The sequence below is a fragment of the Trematosphaeria pertusa genome (assembly GCF_010094035.1).
Source record: "Trematosphaeria pertusa strain CBS 122368 unplaced genomic scaffold BU26scaffold_7, whole genome shotgun sequence".
In the NCBI taxonomy this organism is placed as follows: domain Eukaryota; kingdom Fungi; phylum Ascomycota; class Dothideomycetes; order Pleosporales; family Trematosphaeriaceae; genus Trematosphaeria; species Trematosphaeria pertusa.
This window is the reverse complement of record NW_022987218.1, coordinates 949659-970011: the sequence shown is the minus strand read 5'-3', so window position 1 is coordinate 970011 and position 20353 is coordinate 949659. Positions and strand designations below refer to the sequence as shown.

Below are 20353 nucleotides of genomic sequence, written 5' to 3'. Positions count from 1 at the left end.
CATCATAGCATGATCATCGTCATCTCCTGCTCTCTCAGTCGATTGTTTCTTTTGCTTTGTCTTACTACTCTTCTTTCGCGACGGCCTCTCTATACCCTCGAGCATGTCATTATCTCCTTCCTGTCCGACCACCGACCAAAAAGACTGTAACCGCTCGCGCGGGCAATTATCATTGTACCTTTTCCTCCTACCTTTCCCTAGGCCTGATTCGCTCTACGCACTCTCCTGAGCGATCTCACTCTGAGACGCCTGGGGGGTGCGCATTTCCTTAACTACAGTCTGATATAGCAATATCCCTGCGCCTCGCTTGGAAATAGCTGGAGGCCCCGTTTGATGAGCAAATTTAGTTTTTGCGCTTCATTGCCACTGGATCATGAACACGTCGGTTTTCTTGTGCATGCAGTACATACGTAGCTTGATTCCGCGTAAGGGTCGGACATGGCAGCTACGGTAGGTTCGGAAGGTGGTTCGCGAGGTTGCGCAGTGAGCGACTCGCACTAGAACGTCTGGCTGGCTAAAAGGGAGATCGACTCGTTCAGTAAAGGGACACCTGCCTCCAAACGACCATGTCTCCCGTTTCTCGGCGACCTTTGCGAGGGCTTCACCGTACATATTGCGTAGCACAGGCTAATGCAGACGCAGGATTGCGCGCCTCCAAGGCATGATGCATATACGCAGCGCACCGCACCGCTGCGGTTGCAATCAATTTGTCTTGAAAGAGCTAATTCCAACGTCAAAAGACGCCAGTGTGAGGTTGGCAGTTGTGATACACTTGCTGCTTCGATACGAGACTAGCATTCCTCAACGCTTCGATTGATTGCTGGGGATGGATGCCTTGAGTAATCTCGGAGAGATAACTTTGCTTGCGTGATGGGACCTTTTCACGGGACTGCTAAACTAGGGCTATAGGCGACAGGTCTCGGGCCACCGTACGGTGCGTACTGATGTGCTGCCGGCGAAGAGAGAGCCCTTTCCCGGCTCCCCGACTCCTTGCTGCTGCAAATACGATGCCGGTACGAAGTGAAACATTGGTCCAATCATGTTGCGAGGCGTTCAAACGTTTCAAGCGAGCCCGGATGCTGACTGGCTGGTGCGGCAGGGCCGTCAGATGATGGCTGACTATCTTGCCTTATCGGTGTCGGCTGGGGTGGGTTTCGGGATTGGCACTGGTTTCGGGAAATTCTTCGACGGTGTCTGGATGGTCTGAGGAATGTACGCGTGTGCCTGGACTCCAGGTGGAGAAATGAGATTGTGCAGGACGTCGTGTTTCGGCTCCTATTGGAATTTCTTGATTTGTTTGCTCGAGCGGAGAGCACGCTAGGTTTGACGTCCGCGGCGACAGTTGGCAGGTTGGGAGGCCCTGGTTGCGAAGATCATGGTGTGCGGGGAGGGGCCGTGGAGCCGTTGAGTGCAGGCCGAGGCGTACGCTGGCACGACTACCTAAGCTACACCACGGCTGCTGCGGACGTTGCTCCTTAGATCATCTAAAGGTACGTTACAAGTTACAACAAGCCATTTTTATCAAGCGACGTGTCCCAGACAATTGATCAGGGTAAGTGCTGCCGCGTCATCGCTTGTGCGGCCAAGGTACCAGATCTCGTCCTCCCCGAAAGGGTAGGATCGCGTAGGGCAGCAAGACGAAGGCAGGTTGGAGAAGTCAGGTGTCGAGCATCAGTAGATTGAGTCGAAAAGTCGATATGCCTAATGCCCCTGGGCTTCGTCCTCTGATTGACGGAGCTAAAAGACAACGCCTCCGTGAAAAGTAAAGCATTCAATAGCGTCGCTGTGATGCCTGCTTTTCCCGCACTGCGTGAGAAAAGTGATGCCTCGGTCCGACCCGTAAAGAGAACCTCATGAGCAGCAAAGGACGCTTCTGCGTTATCTCCGTTTGCGCTACTTTTGTTTTTGTCAAACGGTCCTTTTACAGGAAAAGCAAAGACGGCCCACCTCTCCCCTCCTGCGCACGTTCGGCAAGCCCATCCGCCAACGGGTCCAACGTTGCGGAGTACAGCATTGCCAGAGCAACACCAAATACCGGCGCCCTGCCCTCTTTAATCCAGTTCCACCAGCATGTGTCCCACGCTCCTGTCAAATATAGTGTTCGCTCCACATGTGTCCGCTCGTAATCGGGCCTATATTAAGATAGTCGGAGGCAACTGTAGTGCGAGCCCTAGGAGGGTTTTGCTCGTCTGGGATGCTTGTGGTAGGTTGAGCCGATGGCGCTTGCAGCGCGAGCAGGGTTGCGCCCTGATAAGGCTGCATATTGATTTTCCAATTGAGGGGTCTTGGGGTCCGCACGTGATTGACTTTGTATGCTGTGGAACGGGTCTGTGCGAAAGGGAAGAAAGCAGGATTTTTCGGAGAACGCGTTGTGTGACATTGCGTTGTGGGAGGAGGAAAAGTAGATCTCTGCGAGGACGAGGATGGAGGCAGAGAATAGGATTGGTCTGTGAAGATTGTGATAGTGTCCCCGGTCTGGCCAATTGCCGCGTGCTTGTTAGCATGTGACCTTGGAAGAAGTAGACGTCACGTGGAGTACAGCTTCCGGTCCGTTGCCCAACGAACCCGGTGGCACTTTGAAGTGACATTATAAGAGGCACAGAATACAGGTGTACATTCGCGAAGTCAGCTAGAAAGCTATAGTTAGCATCTGAGTTGAGCACGAACACTATGAAGCATGGAAGTGGTGGTGTTGGGGCGGCAAACGAACAAGCAAAGTAGGACGGTGTATCCCCAGACCAGCACACCAAATTTTTTAGCCCCTCTCGTTGTCAGAAATGATGCCGAACGTCGTCCTGCAGCGTCCGCCTCCTTGATGCCGCGAGCTATCGTTCCCCTGACCTACTGCTCGTAGTCCCTGCCCAAGTTACAGTAAGCGCCCGTATCGTAGCGCGCTCTCTTGCCCGACGCCCTCACATACCACCAGCCAACAGCGCAACAACTCCAACCGCAAGCGCGAGTCATGTCCATATATCAGCTGGACATCCAGCGCTTGCGCAAACGTCGCTACATGACAGCACACTCACAGCGTACCGTACGACACCATCTCGCAGCTGCGCCATCGTGGTGCATAGTTTTTGCGCATCCCGTGTCTAACCCAGCAGGATGATGTATGATGCTCCTTGCAAGCATTTCGCTCTTTAACGGTTGCTGCGCGCGGGTCCTTGCATCTGGCACAGCAGCGAGACGGGCCGCCATCCGTTGACGGTACGGCACTGCAACGTCTCCTTGTCAGTCAGCCAGCATGTCAGACGGTGAGGGAGAAAATCCTGGTTTCTTTTCGTATTTCATCCCACACTCGTCAGATGTACTGTATGATATGCTAGGATTGGAGGATGGGGGTGCAATGCGTGTCAGCGGACGACGGGCGTTGCAGTATCTCTATTCGCAGCGAGCTCGGGTATGCGGAAGGATGGGAATGGGGGGATCGTAGCTGGAGCTTGCTCTTCGTGGATATCATGGTCTGAGGAGGTGCAGTTCTTACTTTTCTCTCACTGGGCGAATATGTTTGGTGCTCCATACAGTAATCCACCTGCTGTTCGCATTACAGACGTTTCATTGCTTCATCTCTCTCTCCCCTATTCATGCAACACCTCAGCTCATCTCCATCCCCCTTCCTACATCCACGCTTCCTTCATTTCCTTAACCCCCGGAAGTCGTCGTATTCTACGCGTCCCCACTCGGTAGTGGCGCAAAACATCGTCATGCGCAACACGCGCCCGGCTCCACACACCCTGCGAGATTCATCACACAAGGAGAAACAGATTCCCGCCGTCGTCTTGACTCGTAGGCGACGTCGGGACTGCCATTTCTAGTCATGGAAGTGTGGGGTGTATATGTAGACAAGTCATGGGCCCTACGAACGCCACATGTCGGGCTTCGTTGCGCGATGGGGTTTAACCCCCAGTTTGATGCTCCGGCCCCTGATTATCATGAATAGCGCAACGTGGGATGCGAAGATCCGGTTTTGATCGACAGTTGTTTCGATGCTCGTGCTGAAGCGCGCTATGCTGGCTGCTTTTCTTGACCTCAACTGGAGGAAGGATCTTGCGAAGGAGCGTGAGGGGTGAGCACTTACCGGTATGGTAAGTCGTCCAGGTCAATGGCCATCCGGAACCTCGAGTCAGGATACTGGTTGCTTTTTCGACGACACGCCGTTATCGCGCGTTTAGGTTGCAGCTTCAACAGAACGCTCTGGCTCCAAGGAGAGTCCACAGTAGTCTTGACAATGCTTCCAGACCTCACGATAATGGGTCCTGCACCGACGGAGCAGCACTTCAGGAACGAGTAAAGCGCAGCCTCGTCGCGAACCCTCCCGCAGCCTCCGACGTCATCTAGCGATAGCGAACTGTCAGAAAAACCAGCCCTCGAACCTTCGAAGCGGGGTTCAACCTCTTTTTCCAGCCATCCACAACGCCAGCCCCTACTACCTCGCTTCTCTGCTAAATTCAAAACTCTAAACCCACGAGGCCCCTTGGTTCTCGCAGCCGTTCGTCTTCTAAGCCCAAGTCGTATGCCCCCAAAGGCACGCTATTTTTGCACCTGAAACACACCAGCATACGCGACGCAGGTCCAAAGGTAGAATTTTCGGATAGACTACACTGTTCGAAGTTGAGGAGTTCTTTGTGCGACATCCACATTTTCTCACTGCAGTGCGTTGCCGGCCCCGCAAAGCTTTGACCGCAGCGAACCACGGAAAGGAAAGCAGCATGACCGTTGTCTCTGGGACGGACGGGTGGCAGCAGCAGCGAACGCTGGAACGCTAATCTGACCTTGCGAGAGGTTAATTGCACCTCCAATATCCTCCACTACCATCCCCGACCTTAGACTACGCCAGTGGACAGTCTGCTCATCCATCTGTAACGCTGCTGCTGCTTTGCGGCGCGGAGATGCCCACCTCAGGCTCGCCGCCGCTTTGAACGAGGCGATTCTCACCAACACGAGTGCCGGCCACCCGCGACTCATCGTCAGCAGTCAGCATCCCATACACCCGTCAATTCGCACCTTCCAGAACGCTTCCATCATCTGCTCACCTGACGGATTTAGCAGCCGTGTCGCTGTCAGACGTGACGGTGCCTGCGACTCGGGATAACCAGCTGTCGACGCATCCGCCCACAGACCGCTTCGCTGCCCCAGCTCCGGCGTACATTCTGCCCTGCACCGCATCATAGCTTTTCTCTTACTCACATGAACTGACAAGTACATTCCTTGTACACCGCAGGTTACTGACGATAGTCTCGCATCTTGCCCTGACCATCGCCCATTGGCTTGGTGCTCGTATACGAGATCCGGTTCATCCGGAAATGGTTCGACCAAGCGGGCAGACGAGCAGCGAGTGACTTGCGGTGTACAAATGAACTACTTCCCGCCGCATTGCCAGCCTGCGTCGTCCTGCATCTTCGTCTATGGATATACTCTTGTGTCTTGGTGGCTGTCATTTCGTCAGGTGCTCGACACGGAATGCAGTCAGGATCGTACATGCGCCTCCAATGAATTTTTTCATTGGCAGCGCCTCTCTCCTCGGGGCCCGGTTCGTGTACCATTCGAGGGGGAGACGCTGTATGCGCTGTAATATGTATAATGGCAGACTATATGCGGATGCAAGGTTGCGCACCCAATTGCGGGTGCAGGACTCTCAAACAGGCCCCTCAACGATCTGCGAGCGATAGGGGAAGGCGGAGTTTGAGCCCATGCCTGATGAGCTGGAATGCAATCCACATCAAATCGCAATCATTGCTCTTTGAACTACTTGGCGAACAGATGGGTCTCGATGGATATCTTTGGCGGTGAGGAGCTTGGACGCTGAGCCATGCGGAAGCTCTGACCCCACTGCAGCTAACGAGCATGCTCTGCCATAACGGTCCATATTGTGCGACTCCAGAACGCCAATTCCGCCCATCTAGCGGGCCAAAAAAAAAAAAAAAAGGTTTTCGCACGTAGGTATAGCAACATTCCACAGCACATGGGCAGTATGCGGACGCCTGAACCACCTCCCTGGAAAGCACACATGACACATCAAGGGCTACCCCAGCCTCTCGTCCAGCAATTCCTGTACCCCTCTTTCCCCTAACTCCGGGACCAATCGAAGCACAATCAACTCCACAATCTGGAAGATGAGATGTTTGTTGAGATAAGCGTCGTCAAGGCAGTCGAGTAGCTCCTCGGCTTGCCGAAGTTGCTCCGCTCGGCTTGTGCTCGCGAAGAACGCTGCAGCCACTCTCGCTGGTAGCAAGCCCAATAACGTGGCGGCGCAGCGTCGCTTGATTTCTTTCGCTTCTTCCTCGGTGGGTGGCTGCCGTGGGGGAGCTAGTGTGTTATTAGGAAAGAGTGTCGCACGAAGGGTGCGGAGCAGGATGGGAAGGAAGGCGGGGTTCAGGACTCGCATTTGCACCGTGTGAGATAGGAACCTGAGGAAAGAAGGGGTTAGTTTCTGAAAATTCAGCATGAAGAAGCTCCATGATTGGTGCGAAATGATGCAAAACGTATGCAGTGCGTCCCGGCCAGTGGGCAAGTCCGCGGGATGCAGTCAGACGACGAATAATAGAGTTTTGCAGGGATTCCGGGAGCCCTGGAATGGCCTGAGGAGAACATGCAAGACGGTGAGATGCGAAATCTGGGGTGCGAGACAAGCGAAGGCGGCACAGAGACCATCATTGGAGATCGGCTCCACGAAGTGAGGCGCTCGGTCTTCGCTTCAGCGAGCAGTCGAGAATAGTCGCCGGCATGTGAAGAACGCGCGATGAGTATCCGTATAGTGGTGTTGAAGCACAGCAGGACTCGTCGCTGCGCTAGGATATTGTTTGCCAGGTCCATAAAGATCCAATATTCGACGTGGAGCCGAGATGGTGGTCGAAATAGGGTTTGCGCGACGTAAGATCATTGAAGAGTAATTGTCCTCGATACGACGTCCTCTGACGCCGCCACAGTACGATGGCAGCGATATCGCTGTTCGCCAACCGAGTGAGCGGTCGACAAAAATGAGGCGCCCTTCGTTGGCGGTCTGGGTTGCATGAGGAGCATTCCTGACGAGCGAGTGTTGCGCCAGGAAGCGCGGCCAGTCCCGAGCTAGACGAAACTATGTGGGTAGATCAACCGGGCGCGTAAGCGGCCCATCCGCAGAAACTGGGGCCGCGATAAGACGGGACAGGGTCCAGCGTTTTCGCTGCAGGGCCACGACGACGCCGTGTGCGACCTCGAATACGGCGGATCGATGAAGACTCCTGCGATGTCGGTCTCGTCGGGCATCCAGCACCATGATGCGCCTGTCGACGATGTTGAGGGAATGGGAAGATTCGTGCCAAGCACGAGGCTGGGCACGAAACGCCTCGAGTTGCCGCCCGGGAGCGGGTGCCGGGGCTTGCAGGAGTCGATGCAGGCCGGCACGGGGTGACTGCGTGTGAGAGCCCGCGGGCCGTCGCATTCGCTGGTGTTCAGGTCAAGTGACTGAAATTCCATGCGGGGCCTGCTGCAGCCGAATGACAAGGTGTTGCACCGGACGGACCCTTGACGTGGCCGCCCAACCAGAGAAGAATAAGAGAACATTATCGTACTCACCTGTCCAATACGCCATCAGTGTCACCCACCCTTCCAGGACCGGCCAGAGTTCCCCACCGCAACAGTGATATGACGCCTGAAAGCCACGGCATGCGTGTGTCCAGCTCCACAAGTCGCGATGCGCAGCTCCACATCCTCATGCTCACTATGGGCCGCTTCGAGGCCAGCGGGCCGCCCAGCGCTGGAGAACCCACCCGTAGCTGTTGCGATTGGCGCGTCGCCCCGACGGGTGACAGTTCGCTAGCAGATGTGGCAGGTCTCAGTGGCAGAGACGAGGATGTCGCAATAGCAGCGATCACCGCGCGCATCGCCATACCCGCCAGGAACGCATATTGAACGGCTGCCCAGAAGAGACCCGAGATGGTCATGGGCGCATCCTCATGACGTCGTCCGCTGGTCAACAGCGGCTCGGGAGGCCCATTCTGCTCGGCCGCGGGCGGGGAAAGCAGCCCATACCGCTCGAGACGGCTCAACGGTTGCCCCAGGCTTGCGTAGTCTGATTGGGAGTCCTCCTCTTTAACGCCATCATTCTGTAGGACTTCAGCTATTCTCGTGATACCTTCCCACAGCAGCCAACCCTCACATGCCTTGCTGCTAATGCCGCTCCCAAGGATCATCTCGGCGAAGATCTCTGCCACTAGGGCTCGCAGACACCCGTTTTCCAAATCCTCGGTGGGCAGCAACACAGCCAATACTCCCTGGACCAGCAATTGGCGCCACGCAGACTCACATTCCCGCTGCTCAACGATGGAAGACGGCACGGATTCGGTTGGGACTGGAGTCAATGCAGGGTGGGGATGGAGGGTGTGATAGATAATACGAGGGTCTGAAACCAGTGAACGGTGAGAGGCGGCTTGCTGTTTGGCGAGACGGTACGCTTTGGGTATGCCGTTAGATTGTGTTTATGCTGCTGCCCAAGGACCAGAAGGACCTACCGCTGAGGTGGGCTTCAATAAGCTCAGGGATCTCGTCTAGCAGGAGGGCCTCAAGATCGACCTTCCGAAGTCGCTGCTCCAAAGCTCTTGTGCAATGGGCGATGATTTGAATGACCTCGCTCACGAAGACATGGTCTGGCGTGATTTTTGCGTACCAGGTCTGCACAAATTCCTTGATGATGACGGCAATGATGGCGTACAACTGGAGGTCGACCCCATTGGAGCTGGTCAGCGGCGGGAGGACTTCTTCGATTGGTCGTGGCGTGTTCCGTCCCTTCTCGCCGTTCCCGAGGAGTACATTGTGGGAGCAGAGAGTCCGTCGAATGAAGGCTGCGGTGGCCTTATCTGAGGTGGTGTCAGGAAGAGGCCTTTGTGCCTCAGCCGGGCGCGTCGATCCCTGCCCACGGGGTGGTTTTGGCAAGTTGCTGCCGGTGCTTCCTGGTGCAGACGAGTTCGGTGTTTGCAGCGTTGGGGGCTGCGCTTGCGGGAGACGAGGCTCCCGAGAGGCTGTCTCCGTCATCGCCGGCTGATGCTCATGGCTGCGCTCCCTTACTGCGCAGACGAAGAGCCAGAATAGCGCCTCGGGCGCTCGGTGGCAGTGCGATCCGTTGGTGTGGGGAGTGCAGGCAAGAGTGAACGCAGTCGAGGTTTGAGGCTGCAGTGATGCGCGGGGATGGAACAACCCACTCCGAGCGGGCTTGGCTCCGCAACTACTGGTAGCAAGAACACCTCACACAGACCGAGAGCAGCCCTGACTTTCGCACATTGCCGACCGAAATGGCGCCAAACACACAAGGTATGTTTTTCTTTGCAAAACGAAATGCGCAGCACTGACGTTGGAAGGTGCCATCGCTCTGGTCGAAGCGCAGTTGAAGGACATCGTGCAAAACCTCTACAACCTCATCGTGCAGTCGTTTGATCACCAAGGCGCGCCGACGCAGGATGCAATGAAGCGAGAGATGTACGCTATCCGCCGCAGCACCGGTTTCTGCGCCGCCGCTAACGCCAGGCCTGCAGTCAGTCCCTCGTTCAGAGCCTCGTCAAGCTGTCGCAAACCGCGCCGTCCGTCCACGTCGACATACCGCCCGAAGTGACCGCGTACGTCGAAGGGTCCCGCAATCCCGACATCTTCACGCGCGAATTCGTCGAGACCGTGCAACGCATGAATCAGATGCTGAAAGGCCGGACCAACGCATATCGACTGCTGCAGGAGACACTAGCGAAAGACCTCATCGACGGGATCCCCGACCTGAAGAGCGATGTCATCAAGGTCGTCGAGGCGACGGGAGGAAGGGTTCCTGTTTGAGCAAACCGTGCCGTGCTCCATGGGGCATTCGCCCTCGCATCGAGGCCGCTCGTCAGAACTGTGAGCGTCGCACCTAGACTCGCTGCCGAAAGTGGCACGATTCTCTGCCCATTCCGTTCGCGCCTTTGCCTCACCGTCCATCAATTGCCTCGGTGAGCGAAGAACCGTTCGCTCACCCCCTCCCAAAGCCCCGCCGAAGAAGGGCCACGGCTAGCCGGCTCGCCGTCATCATTATTGGCGTTCGTGTTCCATCTGCATCTTCGCTACTGTACGGTGCCGCCGCGCACGGTCGCCGTTGAAATCTGGGGAAACTGCACCGGAGCCTCCTATACGAGCCTGGGGCATCAACAGCACTGCATTGAGCGGGTCTCTCGCTCGGTTCCCATCGTTTATCTAGAGATGAAAATGTCCAGCGTTATAGCGGCGAATGGCACTACTGCAAGAAACAACTGACGTTCTGTCGGACATTTGCTTTTTACATGGTGAATCCCCGTTTCAGGTTGAGCTTGCGACAGGGATTGCATGCATTGGCTATTCCTAGGGCACCAAGGCCAACTCCTGCCCTCTGTGTCCTGATAACGAGCGATAGGAAAATATGCATCGTCAATCATTTCGTATGCACGCTCGTCGCCGTCCACAATATCGACTTATTGCCCTCCCTAGCCTTACGCCTCGTTGCTGAGACTCTAGACCGTTTCGCGAAGGTACTTCGGCCCAAGTATACCGACGAATCCCGCCACCCAATTTCAGCACCTGCTTGCGCTTTTCCGACATGCGGTACCTGCCGTCATGTACCCTTTTTTGTCTAGAAAAGTCCGTGCCGTTCCTCCTCCCATCAAAACCTGAATCCTTCCAACCGCAACCCTCAGGCCCGCTAAGCACGCGCGGAAGCGAACCGATGCCCGACGCATTTATCCATCAAAACACATTCGCTCGACGAACCTCAAAGTGCTTACTGACGGCGGGGCCCGTCCCGCCTTTCATCACTGTGCAGAGCTCTGCTCGAGGACCTGCCCTGTGTGAAACAGGTGCAGAGGGATGTACCTAGGCATTGTACCTAGTGGGCCAAGAGACGTTGCATTATCGGCGATCCGAGGGATTCGCAGCTGCCCGTCGTAGTGGCAAATCTTTGTAGGGCGAGCCATGGAAGGCATGCCGTTTGTTCCTGAAACTAGGCAGGGAAGGCCGTTGGAGCTCGAAACGTGGACCTTGTGGCTTTTGCGAAGATCGAGACCGTTTCGAGCGGAAGAGCATCAATTCGTAGCTCGAACAGCGCGGGGGCGCATCGCTACTCGCATCATCACGGCTCCACTTTCTCAAAGCACCCTCTTCCGACCTCTGCACTCCGAAGCTATGAGTGCTCTATCCGATCGCCTCGGCGCCGTCGTCAGCAGCCAGCCTCACTCCGCACAGAATAATGGCTCCCAATGTCCGAGCAGTGGGGCAAGTAGCAGTCTAGTGCACAAGTTCCAGGCACAATTACGTACCGAACATGGAACATGCCCTGTCGCGCTCGGACCATGATCTTTTGCGGGATAGTGAGCTTAATTGGACGTGATATTGGTCCCGGCACATCTCGAGATGAAGCGAAGGGTACGTACCCCGCTTGTTCTGAGATGTAGATGAGACCACGGTTGAAGGTGATGAGATGGAGTCGTTATGTGACGATGTGTGATGGGAGATGGTGCGGCTCGAGGAGGTGTTCGTGGACGTTTCGACCATGTGACAGCATTGGTAAGCGGACATGCGAACTCCTGAGGAACACGGGCTACGGAGTGATCGTAAAGGCTTCGGCAGCGTCGCGAGATACGTTAATCACAATTAGGATTGTGTATGGAAGCCGGAGGTGCGCGCACGCGTTTCAAGATGCACTGTGATCAGTGCAATGCCACGGCATTCTCCACAAAGGTACCTTCACAAGCTCCCGAGGTCGATACTCTGCACCCAGTGCACCATAGCACTCGCATGAAGGAGAAGCGATGATAGCAAGAGTTTGGGTGGCAAGGTCATGGTTTCAGGGTGAAAGGAGAGACACCGCTTGAGCTGCAGTCTCGAGGCAGTGGAAAAGGCGTTCCGTTGAGCTCCATGTTCCCATGGAATTCCTGTGGTTGCAAACTTTCGATCCTTTGCCTAGAAACATCTGGCAGCCGGATATTAGGGGAACCGCGGGTGGGAGTTCCACGGCGGAGAAAGCCCCGGAAGCTTCTACCCGGCTTCCAACATAACTTGATGTACACCATGAACATGGTAGTGGAAGGCACGTCTTTGGGAGACGTCTGTCATTCCCCTCAGATAGAAGAGAGCTTTCTAGCGGTCATTCTAGTGGGAAGTTGACGTTGTCCTCAGAGCATTGACGAGACAGACTTCCTGAACTACAGCCGAGCTTTACACCGCGTGCCGATGGTAGCTTTGAACACAGCTTATTAGCAACTTACCGCATCTACACATCGCCTGTTTATGTTCCGTTTTGTTCGGTGTCCTGCTCTCTCTACCGATACTTTTCCCTCTTTTCGAGACTACTGTGGCTGATTGATGGCGAGCTGAAGTAATCTTCAACCTCTATGTCGCCATGTGGCAGCAGGGTGTTCACGCTGAAACAGCTTCAGCTGTGTCTCTGCCAGCCACGCTGACAGGAGCTGCAACCTATCATTGAAAATATAGAGTGAAACTATGGTGTTGAAGACATCCACGATCCTCGATGCTTACATATGGGCCGTTTTCAGCTACTTCAGCTCCTTTCTTCTTTACTGCTGACTTTGTGCCGACTTTGCTGCATCCTCTCAGCTACGCCTATAGATCCATCTTGTAATGGGGCTGAACGATACCGCTCGAGAAACAGGATTCTCGCACGTTTCTGCTGACTGCAGCTCCCGTATGCCACTTGATCTATTCGTTCCCCATCCTCGCCATGAGCATCCTCACCTTAGCACTTCCCCAGTTGTACTATTACTGCTACGTGGCCTGTTAAGGAGGCTGCGACCATTTGCAGGCGGTAATAGAAGCTGCTCACTTACCTTGAGGTGAAGCAGCGCGCCCTTTGTCTCCTACTGCACTGCAAGCGATCACTCGTCACTGCCGTTGAAGGCGTAGACGCACACAGACCGGGCAAAGGGGCTGTCTTCTCTCCTCTCAGCTCTCGGCGAGAGCAGTTTGAATGGTTGGAGTACATACAATACCTCCACGTGTGTAGCCTAAATCCCATGATGCGGCTCTTTTCGAAGGCGACGCACCAAGGATATGCCTCTAGTGAATGAGGATCATGATTTTGCGGAGCGAGAGCTAAGTCTGGACTGGTCTTGCCCTTGCAATGAGAGCGAATTCAAAAATTTGGGTTGACAGCGAGAGTGAGGTTGAGCCTGAGGGTTAGGCGCGTAGGCAGGTAAACATCTCGAGCTGTTTGGTACACTCATCTACTCAACTTCACCGCACAATGTGAGCGCCGCGTCAAGCTATAAAACCAGTGAAGAAGCTTTGGGGACACCGACGACATTGGAAAGACACAATGAAACCGGCAACCTAATGACGCCGCTAGCCCAAGTATATTCCTATTCTTCCTTCTTTGTGACGGGAAGCTCCCTTAAAGGTGTCGCGTGCGAAATCGTGGTCATTTTCTCTCGTCGTGTCGGAGTCCTGACCGCTTTTCACTGCACAATAGCAAACGCACATTGTACCCTTACAACACACTTCCTTCACTATGCAACGTAATGTATATTCACACAGCTTCACCCCCGCTCTCTCTCTCTCTCTCTCTCTCCTCAGATCTAACACCCACACACCACTACGTCATAACTTTTGATATCTCACACTCTTGTCCAAAGCAATAGCGCCCACACAACTAAAAGTTCTCTCACACCCCCAAAAAGCGCCCCGCAGCTCAAAATAAAAAAGGAAGATGCCTTTACTAGAATCTAACATCGAGCCTGCTACGTCGCTATACTTCAATGGCGACGCTGCAGTCTTCGACGAAAAAGCGACGACCGTCACCTTCCCGGCCGCGCTCTACATCGTTCCCTCCAAGACAAACGGCACCTGGATAAACGAGGCCATCGTCGCCCTAAAGTCTCCCACCGCGACCGCGAAGCGGTTTACGAAAGCGCTCCACCGGAAAGCTGCCTCCCTGGACTGGGCGACGCTCAAGCACCACGTCTCCGACCTCGCCGACACCGCCACCGAAGAACTCAACGCCCGACTGAACCGCGCCTTCGAGGGCCGCGATGCCGTCGAGATGGGGAACAAGGTCGTCGACTGCATTCCATCCGTTTCACTTCCCAGTATCCATCAAATAAGCCAAGCTGTAGACGCGCTCTCTGATGCGGTGCAGAACCTGATGGAGCGCAATCCGCCGCAGAGTACCTTCGTAGAGGAAGATTTGCAGGGCAGCCAGTGGCTGTTTGCGCGCTTGATGGGCGAGAAGGCGCGGTGGGCGCTGGTGCGGCAAGGGATTTGTGCTGAGTGGCAGATGCTGCCGGGGCGAGATAACCTGGAGTGGCAGATGGAGCTTAATCAGGCGCTGGTGAGTCTTCTCGAACATTTCGAAATCCGCGGCGCGACTAACGGCGCTGTGCAGGCTCGAGTCTTCGTGGAAGGAAAGCATGAGTACCGGTTGTCGCAGCTCCTTGAGATGGAGCCACTCTGGATCGGTGACCGCGACGGGGCCTCGTGGCGCTTGGTCATCGACACAGGGTTTGCTGATATCTCGCTCTCTGAGGGCAACTTCATTGATTCGCCGGTTTATCTACGTGCAGGGTTTGAGCTGGCGGAACGGTCTGGCTGCGTCTCTGTTGCGGATTATACCCGCGGAACGCGTGGTGTAGAGGGTGATTGGGAGATGGTCGACTGAGTCGATTATGTACTCTGTATTCTTTACGCTTCGCGGTTCAGCGGTGTTGATACGTACCAGTAGGTGCAGTGAGACCGCTCCGGTATTAGTAATGTTGGTGCTGTTCTTGTATAGTCCAGATGAATGGAAAAGAGAAAAGGGTTTCCCTGTTATTGAAAAGCGTTGCCAATTATTCAAGTGGAACACAGTGATGTATGAAACAGAGACGAGCGGATACAGATTCTAGGTAGGGTTTAGGACGGCGTTGGATACTTCCGTCTTCTCCACATTAGCAGTGAACCGTTCCACGGGGTTTTGGCGAGTATGACAACGACCTGATGCTGCAAGAAAGCCAGATAAACTAAGGGAGACGCGATCGCCCTAACTCCACCTCCTAACTGCCTCCGAGTAAATAGACCACAATATCACACCTTCTTCTTTTGCATGCCCGTCTTCCTCTTCCCCAATACATCCCTCCCTTCCTCAATCTGCAGCATAGCCTCCCTCTTCTTCTCCGTAACCGGCTTGAGTGCATCCCTCACCACTCTACCCTCGATACTGACGCCGTCTTCTTCATACTCTTCCATCTTGCGTCCCACTCTCTCCTCAATGGCGTGTACGAGGTCGACGTCTCTCTGTCCGACCAACGTAACGCTGTGACCTACTCGTCCGGCACGAGCTGTTCGACCGACCTATAGTGGGAACACGTTAGCAGACGTCCTCCGTAGGAGACTAGGAGCTGGAAGAAGCAAAAAGTTGACGGCTGCGTGCCTCAGTAACGCTTCTCCTTCACTCGCCACCTAGAGTGGCTTCAAAAGATTGTTCGAAGTAGCTGCGATGGAAAATCTCGAGCGTTCAAGACCGAGACATGACCAGGGGGTGAATGTTAGCATACGTACCCTGTGGATGTAGTCATCCGGATCGCGAGGGACGTCGTAGTTAATGACCAATGCTACCTCGGGGATGTCTAAACCACGGGCTGCAACATCAGACGCGACTAGGATTCTCGCAGCTTGTGCGCGGAAGCGAGCCAGGTTGGCGACACGTTCAGATTGCTTCAGCCCCGAGTGTAGAGCCGTTACCCGGTGCTCGAGTGAGCGCAACATGTATTCGAGGAGGGTAGCGGTTTGAGTGCGATTGCAGAAAATCATCACCGACTTCTTCACATTTTCTAGCCACGATGTCAGCTGGGACATAGCCGCGAATCTGTCCCTGCTTACCTGGAGTCCCAAGCAAGACATGCAAATAACATTCCTTGTGCGTCACCGGAGTCAAAATAAACTTTTGCTGGAGTTTCGGCGGAATAGCTAAGGTCTCCGTATCGACTTCGCAAACGAATATTGGAGGGCGTCCCGTTGGTCTTGGCTTCTCCTTCAACGCCATGACTTCTGGTGTAACGGTAGCGGTGAACAACAAAGTCTGTCTTCGCTCAGGAGGGGGCAGCACGGACAAGCAAGTCTCTAGATCTGGTAGCATACTTCCTTTACCAGGCGCGAGTAGTCGATCTGCTTCGTCAAAGACAACAAAGCGAACCCGGCGGAGTCCGCTTATTGTGTCTTCTCCGGAGGTTTTGATATGCTCTGCGAGGCGTCCTGGGGTCGATATCACTACATGTGGCCGCGAAGCTAGCTGGAGTGCTTGCTCCCGCTGGTCTGCTCCGCCAGTGATTAGGATAGGTTTTACGGACTGTCGTGCGCCAATAGCTTTGATTTGCTCGTAGATTTGGATGGCTAGCTCTCTTGTAGGACTATATCCATAGGCCATTAGCTTTCCAAATCTTTTGAAAACTGTGATTCAAGGTGGCTGGCGCGAGAAGGAAGAAGGCCAAGTCGTAGGCAGATTTTCCGACTGCTACGGGCAGGTTGAAGGATATTAGAAGATATACTCACGTCATGACCACCGCAAAAATACCACACGGGTCCTGCGACCAGACTCTAGAGTCGAGATCAGTAAAGCTCATGAAATGAGGTGCCGATCCTCTGTAGATCGATTGCCTGAACCGTCTGGACTTTAGGGGTTACGTACTAGCACCAGTTAGCAAAGTTTTCCCGAAGCGAGGATTGATATCTCGGTGCATTATGTCCGGTGTTTGGACTTTCTGACGCAGTACTTACCTGCAGTATTGGGACGGCGAAAGCAACCGTCTTGCCGGTACCAGTTCTGGAACCGCCGATACTAGAAATAGCCGTCAGCCTGTTTTCTTCGGACGGCCGTCTAACGCACCAGTCTCGGCCCGCCAAAATCCTAGCTGTTGTTAGCTGTTATGAGTAGCGAAGCTCAACTGGCTGACGTACTCCGGAATACACGCCTTCTGAATACCCGTAGGTCTCTTAATTTCCATCGCCGCCAGCGATGCAATTAACCACGGTGCCACATTTAACGTTGCAAAACTCGTCTTTTCCTTCCCGGTCAATGCTGCGGATACCGAGTCCACTTTTTCATCCCCTTTTGTCACCAGCCCGGTCTTCTTCGCTTTTATTCTTGAGATCGTAGATGTTGCTGGGACTTGTGGAGCTACCTGCGGTTCTGATCCTGATTCCGACTCTTGTTCTTCTGGAGAGAGCCTCCTTCGTTTTCTGGATCCATTTTGATAGTCGGAGAGTTCGGCGTCGGACGTATCGCTTGACGAATATGATGACGACTCTGGGGAAACCTCCGGAACGCCTTTCCTAAAGACCTTCATAGTATTAGATGGCATCGAGCTCTTTATTTGTGTCGTGAATGTCGTCGAGACGAAATTTCATGGCTATGTCCTATGCGCTAGTGTTATCGATAAGCGCACGGACCCACACGGATCCCTTAATTTTGACCTGCACTCCCATTTTCACTGTCCCAAATCGGACGGACCATTGACAGCTTGACCATCCGTCCAGCATGTCTTCTAGGCATGCCACGAATACGGACCGGCATCTGTTTCACTCCCACGCGGTGTTTGGACTGTGCGATGTGTCGGTGCGTCCTCTGCATTCCGTGGACCTCAGTTCAAGTTCTCCTCACTCTTCATCTCGCAACTCAGGGAGAGAGATGCTATTCGTCCTAGGCACTAACGCCGATGCATGCCTCCGTCTAATTCCAAAACTCCAGCTGCAAGTGTAAAAGAGGCCTAGAAGCCCACTTCACCCTCTAATGGACGCCAGTTCAGGCCCCACAGCTGGGGCAATGGTCCGCTACGCCTATGCATCTAGTTGCGCCGTCTATATCTACAACAAGACTCTCCACAGAGGCATGTTTTGTCTAAGCCTGCCCAGTACCGGTCTCCATAATCGACAAAAACCTCCGCGCCTGCCTCGATTCCTTTGCTCACGAGGATGACACGCTGGGTATCCATCCAAGTGAATTGTGTGACCTGCGCGTTCGCGTTACAGCTGTGGTTGATGAAGCGGGTATAATTGCCCTGCCTTCCCTGCCATATCTGATAGCTCGTCGTCGCGGTAGAGCTGTCCATAACATCTAAATGTCGGACATCCTTTGTTATCAATCCAACGAACTCGCCAATGGCCGCTCCACGTTCGAAGGGGGTCAATGCAAGCAATCCATTGTTGCGACCGTCGGGTGTCCGATATACCTGGACAGGCGGAGGACTGCGTTTGACACAGCCGAACAACCTTGGGAAGCAGTAGCAGGAGTTGAGCTTTGGATCGTCTGACTGCTGCTCGCTGCAAACGGCACAGATGTATGTGCCGTGCGCTTGTACCACGGCATTCGACTGAGGGACCCAGCGGGGATCATCACACCCCCATACGCTCTCGTCGACGATGGATTCATCAATCTGCTCGAAGTCGAAGTAGGGATCTTGCTGCAGGTAGGTCGAGCGGAGGGGCACTGGATCCGCCCCATCCTCGAAGACGACATAATCGTGCGGATGGCCGGTATATTGCAGCTTGGATGACACCCCAACGATTGACAAGATCTGTCGCCAGTTTGGGTGGAGAGTGTCCGCGGCCACCTCCAATCTCTTGCGCAAATTTTGCAGCCGCTTCATCGCGTCCTTGCTGAACTCGACACGGTATTTGCAGAAACGGTAGATCCCCATCCCGGCAAAGACCAAGGCAGCCCATCCCGCTGCATCCTTTACCTCCTTGTAGCCACGCCAGATCGCCATCTTGTTCCGAAGTTCCTTCTCCGACCAGCCAAAGTCCTGACAGGCCTCCATAAAGGCAGCCTTGCGATGCTTCGTCGGAGATAGCTGAGGCAAAGCAGCAATGCGAAGCTGGACCTGTTCCTCGAAGAGCTCTGTCCAGCGCGCTTGCACGATAATCTCGATGGACCGGCAGACACGACTTGCTTGAGTGACTTTGCGGCAGAAGATGTTCATCCTACTGAATGCATCATTTGTTAATGTCGGTGTTATGCTGATATTCCCAATGGCCGTGTCATCGACTCGAGGTTGTAGCGCATCTAGACTCGCGGCAGGAGGGATCTGAAATTGCTCAAATATGGCTCGGGGGTCCAAGTTCAGCGTCCCGTGGATCTGCTCCCAGATTCCGATGATCAGCTTGTCGAGGGTGGAAGGCTGGAAGACAAACTTCTCGGGCGCAACCTTCCGCCGCTTCGGGAAGCTTCGATTGTCGCTGACCATTCGACGTTGGTGCTCGCTAAGGTCCTCTTGGATTGTTTGGACTTGGGAAACGCGCAGACCTCCTGTTCCTCTTCGGCGTGGGCTTTCCGGCCCCGAGCTGACACTCCCTGAAGCTATTTCATCGTCTGTTGCCTCGCCATCTTTTGGCGACCCCATTCGTTGATCCGGAGCGTTTGTTGTCGGACTAGGGGAGGGACTGACAATACCAGCCAAGTCCATCCTACTCTACGAACAGTCAGCCATGCACACTGACTAGAGCGTTACTCCGGCAGGCAGATATAGAAGGGTGCGGCTCAACTAACTACATTCCCCGCTAGAGGAGTGTATCAGGACAAGCGACTGAGCCATGTCAAGTGTCAAGGTTTAATACGTACCGACGCGATGCGTGCCGACCGAGGAGATAGGGTTCCTTGCACTCCTTGTGCGCCATCTTCCAAGAAGGCCTCAACCCGCAAGATTGGATGGCTGAGGTCGCGCGGCCAGTCGATATTTGCCCTGGCGAGATGCTCTTGTATCGCCTGATTGATGCAGTCTGAGAGCCCATCGAGATGCTCAATCCGAATCATTTTGCTGCATATAGTCAGCGCCGTCAGAGGCCACTGTCGCGGCCGCGGTTCGGTGATGCACAAGCCGGAATATTCCTCCTGGCCGATAGCCGAGACGTCTGGTTCTCGATAGCGGGTCGAATGCGAAAGTCGAAGTCCTACCCGTCCGTCTATGACCTAGGGACTGGCCGTCGCGATATACGCGGAAGGCTGAAAGAAGGCGCCGACGCTTGTGTTTCAAAACCTGATTCTTCCCATGCACCGATGCTGAGGAAATGGCTCGTATGCAGGACCCTTCTGTCCTCCTGGGCTCGTTCACCGTGACGATGGGCGTGCAAAGGTCTAGGTCCCGGGAGCGGGAGCAGCCCGGCACTTGGCGCTTTATGGCAACGGGTGGTCGGCGCGGTCACATGTCGCGCTTTGCTGCATCCAGCCGCATGGTGTTGCGTCACAAAGGCCGGCAGAACTTGCACCTCGCCCGGCCCTCACGCGCAACTGGCAGTAGCAAGACTCTGCGTCTTGTCGCGCCTGTCTCGGCCTACAGAGGCGAGGACAGCCAAAATGCCTGCGCGCATGCTCTACAAAGAAGATGCATCGAAGACGTTGCAAGGGAGT

General features: G+C 54.6%; 6 protein-coding genes across 6 annotated transcripts; 3 read left to right on the top strand and 3 right to left on the bottom strand.

Annotated features, from left to right (window-relative positions):
* Nucleotides 1-996: 996 nt before the first annotated feature.
* BU26DRAFT_519162 (uncharacterized protein) lies at nt 997-1249 on the top strand. The gene has a single exon (XM_033828986.1). It carries the CDS (start codon nt 1040-1042, stop codon nt 1205-1207), a length of 168 nt encoding a protein of 55 aa, XP_033684000.1. The 5' UTR covers nt 997-1039; the 3' UTR covers nt 1208-1249.
* A 2825-nt stretch (nt 1250-4074) lies between these two features.
* BU26DRAFT_505104 (uncharacterized protein) lies at nt 4075-5205 on the bottom strand (the record flags this gene model as incomplete). The annotated part of the gene is made up of 5 exons (XM_033826827.1): nt 4075-4275; nt 4467-4542; nt 4649-4960; nt 5034-5155; nt 5188-5205. 5 exons carry the CDS (start codon nt 5203-5205, stop codon nt 4075-4077), a joined length of 729 nt encoding a protein of 242 aa, XP_033683999.1.
* A 442-nt stretch (nt 5206-5647) lies between these two features.
* On the bottom strand, nt 5648-9141 carry BU26DRAFT_456799 (uncharacterized protein). The gene is made up of 3 exons (XM_033824926.1): nt 8490-9141; nt 7555-8431; nt 5648-6407 (listed from the first exon to the last, which is right to left on the bottom strand). The coding sequence occupies exons 1-3, from the start codon at nt 9007-9009 to the stop codon at nt 6023-6025; spliced, it is 1782 nt and encodes a 593-aa protein (XP_033683998.1). The 5' UTR covers nt 9010-9141; the 3' UTR covers nt 5648-6022.
* Nucleotides 9142-9220: 79 nt separating this feature from the next.
* Nucleotides 9221-10043, top strand: BU26DRAFT_309577 (mediator of RNA polymerase II transcription subunit 10). The gene is made up of 3 exons (XM_033821901.1): nt 9221-9285; nt 9333-9450; nt 9507-10043. Exons 1-3 carry the CDS (start codon nt 9267-9269, stop codon nt 9793-9795), a joined length of 426 nt encoding a protein of 141 aa, XP_033683997.1. The 5' UTR covers nt 9221-9266; the 3' UTR covers nt 9796-10043.
* Nucleotides 10044-13687: 3644 nt separating this feature from the next.
* BU26DRAFT_426918 (uncharacterized protein) lies at nt 13688-14635 on the top strand (the record flags this gene model as incomplete). Its single annotated transcript, XM_033823705.1, has 2 exons — nt 13688-14308; nt 14363-14635. 2 exons carry the CDS (start codon nt 13688-13690, stop codon nt 14633-14635), a joined length of 894 nt encoding a protein of 297 aa, XP_033683996.1.
* Nucleotides 14636-15039: 404 nt separating this feature from the next.
* Nucleotides 15040-19759, bottom strand: BU26DRAFT_427591 (DEAD-domain-containing protein; the record flags this gene model as incomplete). Its single annotated transcript, XM_033823741.1, has 9 exons — nt 15040-15306; nt 15514-15785; nt 15835-16361; nt 16504-16546; nt 16725-16789; nt 16838-16858; nt 16909-17278; nt 17822-19418; nt 19568-19759. 9 exons carry the CDS (start codon nt 19757-19759, stop codon nt 15040-15042), a joined length of 3354 nt encoding a protein of 1117 aa, XP_033683995.1.
* Nucleotides 19760-20353: the final 594 nt, after the last annotated feature.

Excerpts from the sequence above, each read along its gene's own strand:
- BU26DRAFT_456799 (XM_033824926.1), bottom strand. The coding sequence starts at position 9,009 with ATGACGGAGACAGCCTCTCGGGAGCCTCGTCTCCCGCAAGCGCAGCCC. Across the intron at positions 8,432-8,489 it reads TATTGAAGCCCACCTCAGCG|CGTACCGTCTCGCCAAACAG; the intron begins GTAGGTCCTTCT and ends GCATACCCAAAG. Across the intron at positions 6,408-7,554 it reads ACTGATGGCGTATTGGACAG|GTTCCTATCTCACACGGTGC; the intron begins GTGAGTACGATA and ends TTCTTTCCTCAG.
- BU26DRAFT_309577 (XM_033821901.1), top strand. Across the intron at positions 9,451-9,506 it reads GATGCAATGAAGCGAGAGAT|TCAGTCCCTCGTTCAGAGCC; the intron begins GTACGCTATCCG and ends CCAGGCCTGCAG.
- BU26DRAFT_519162 (XM_033828986.1), top strand. The coding sequence starts at position 1,040 with ATGTTGCGAGGCGTTCAAACGTTTCAAGCGAGCCCGGATGCTGACTGG.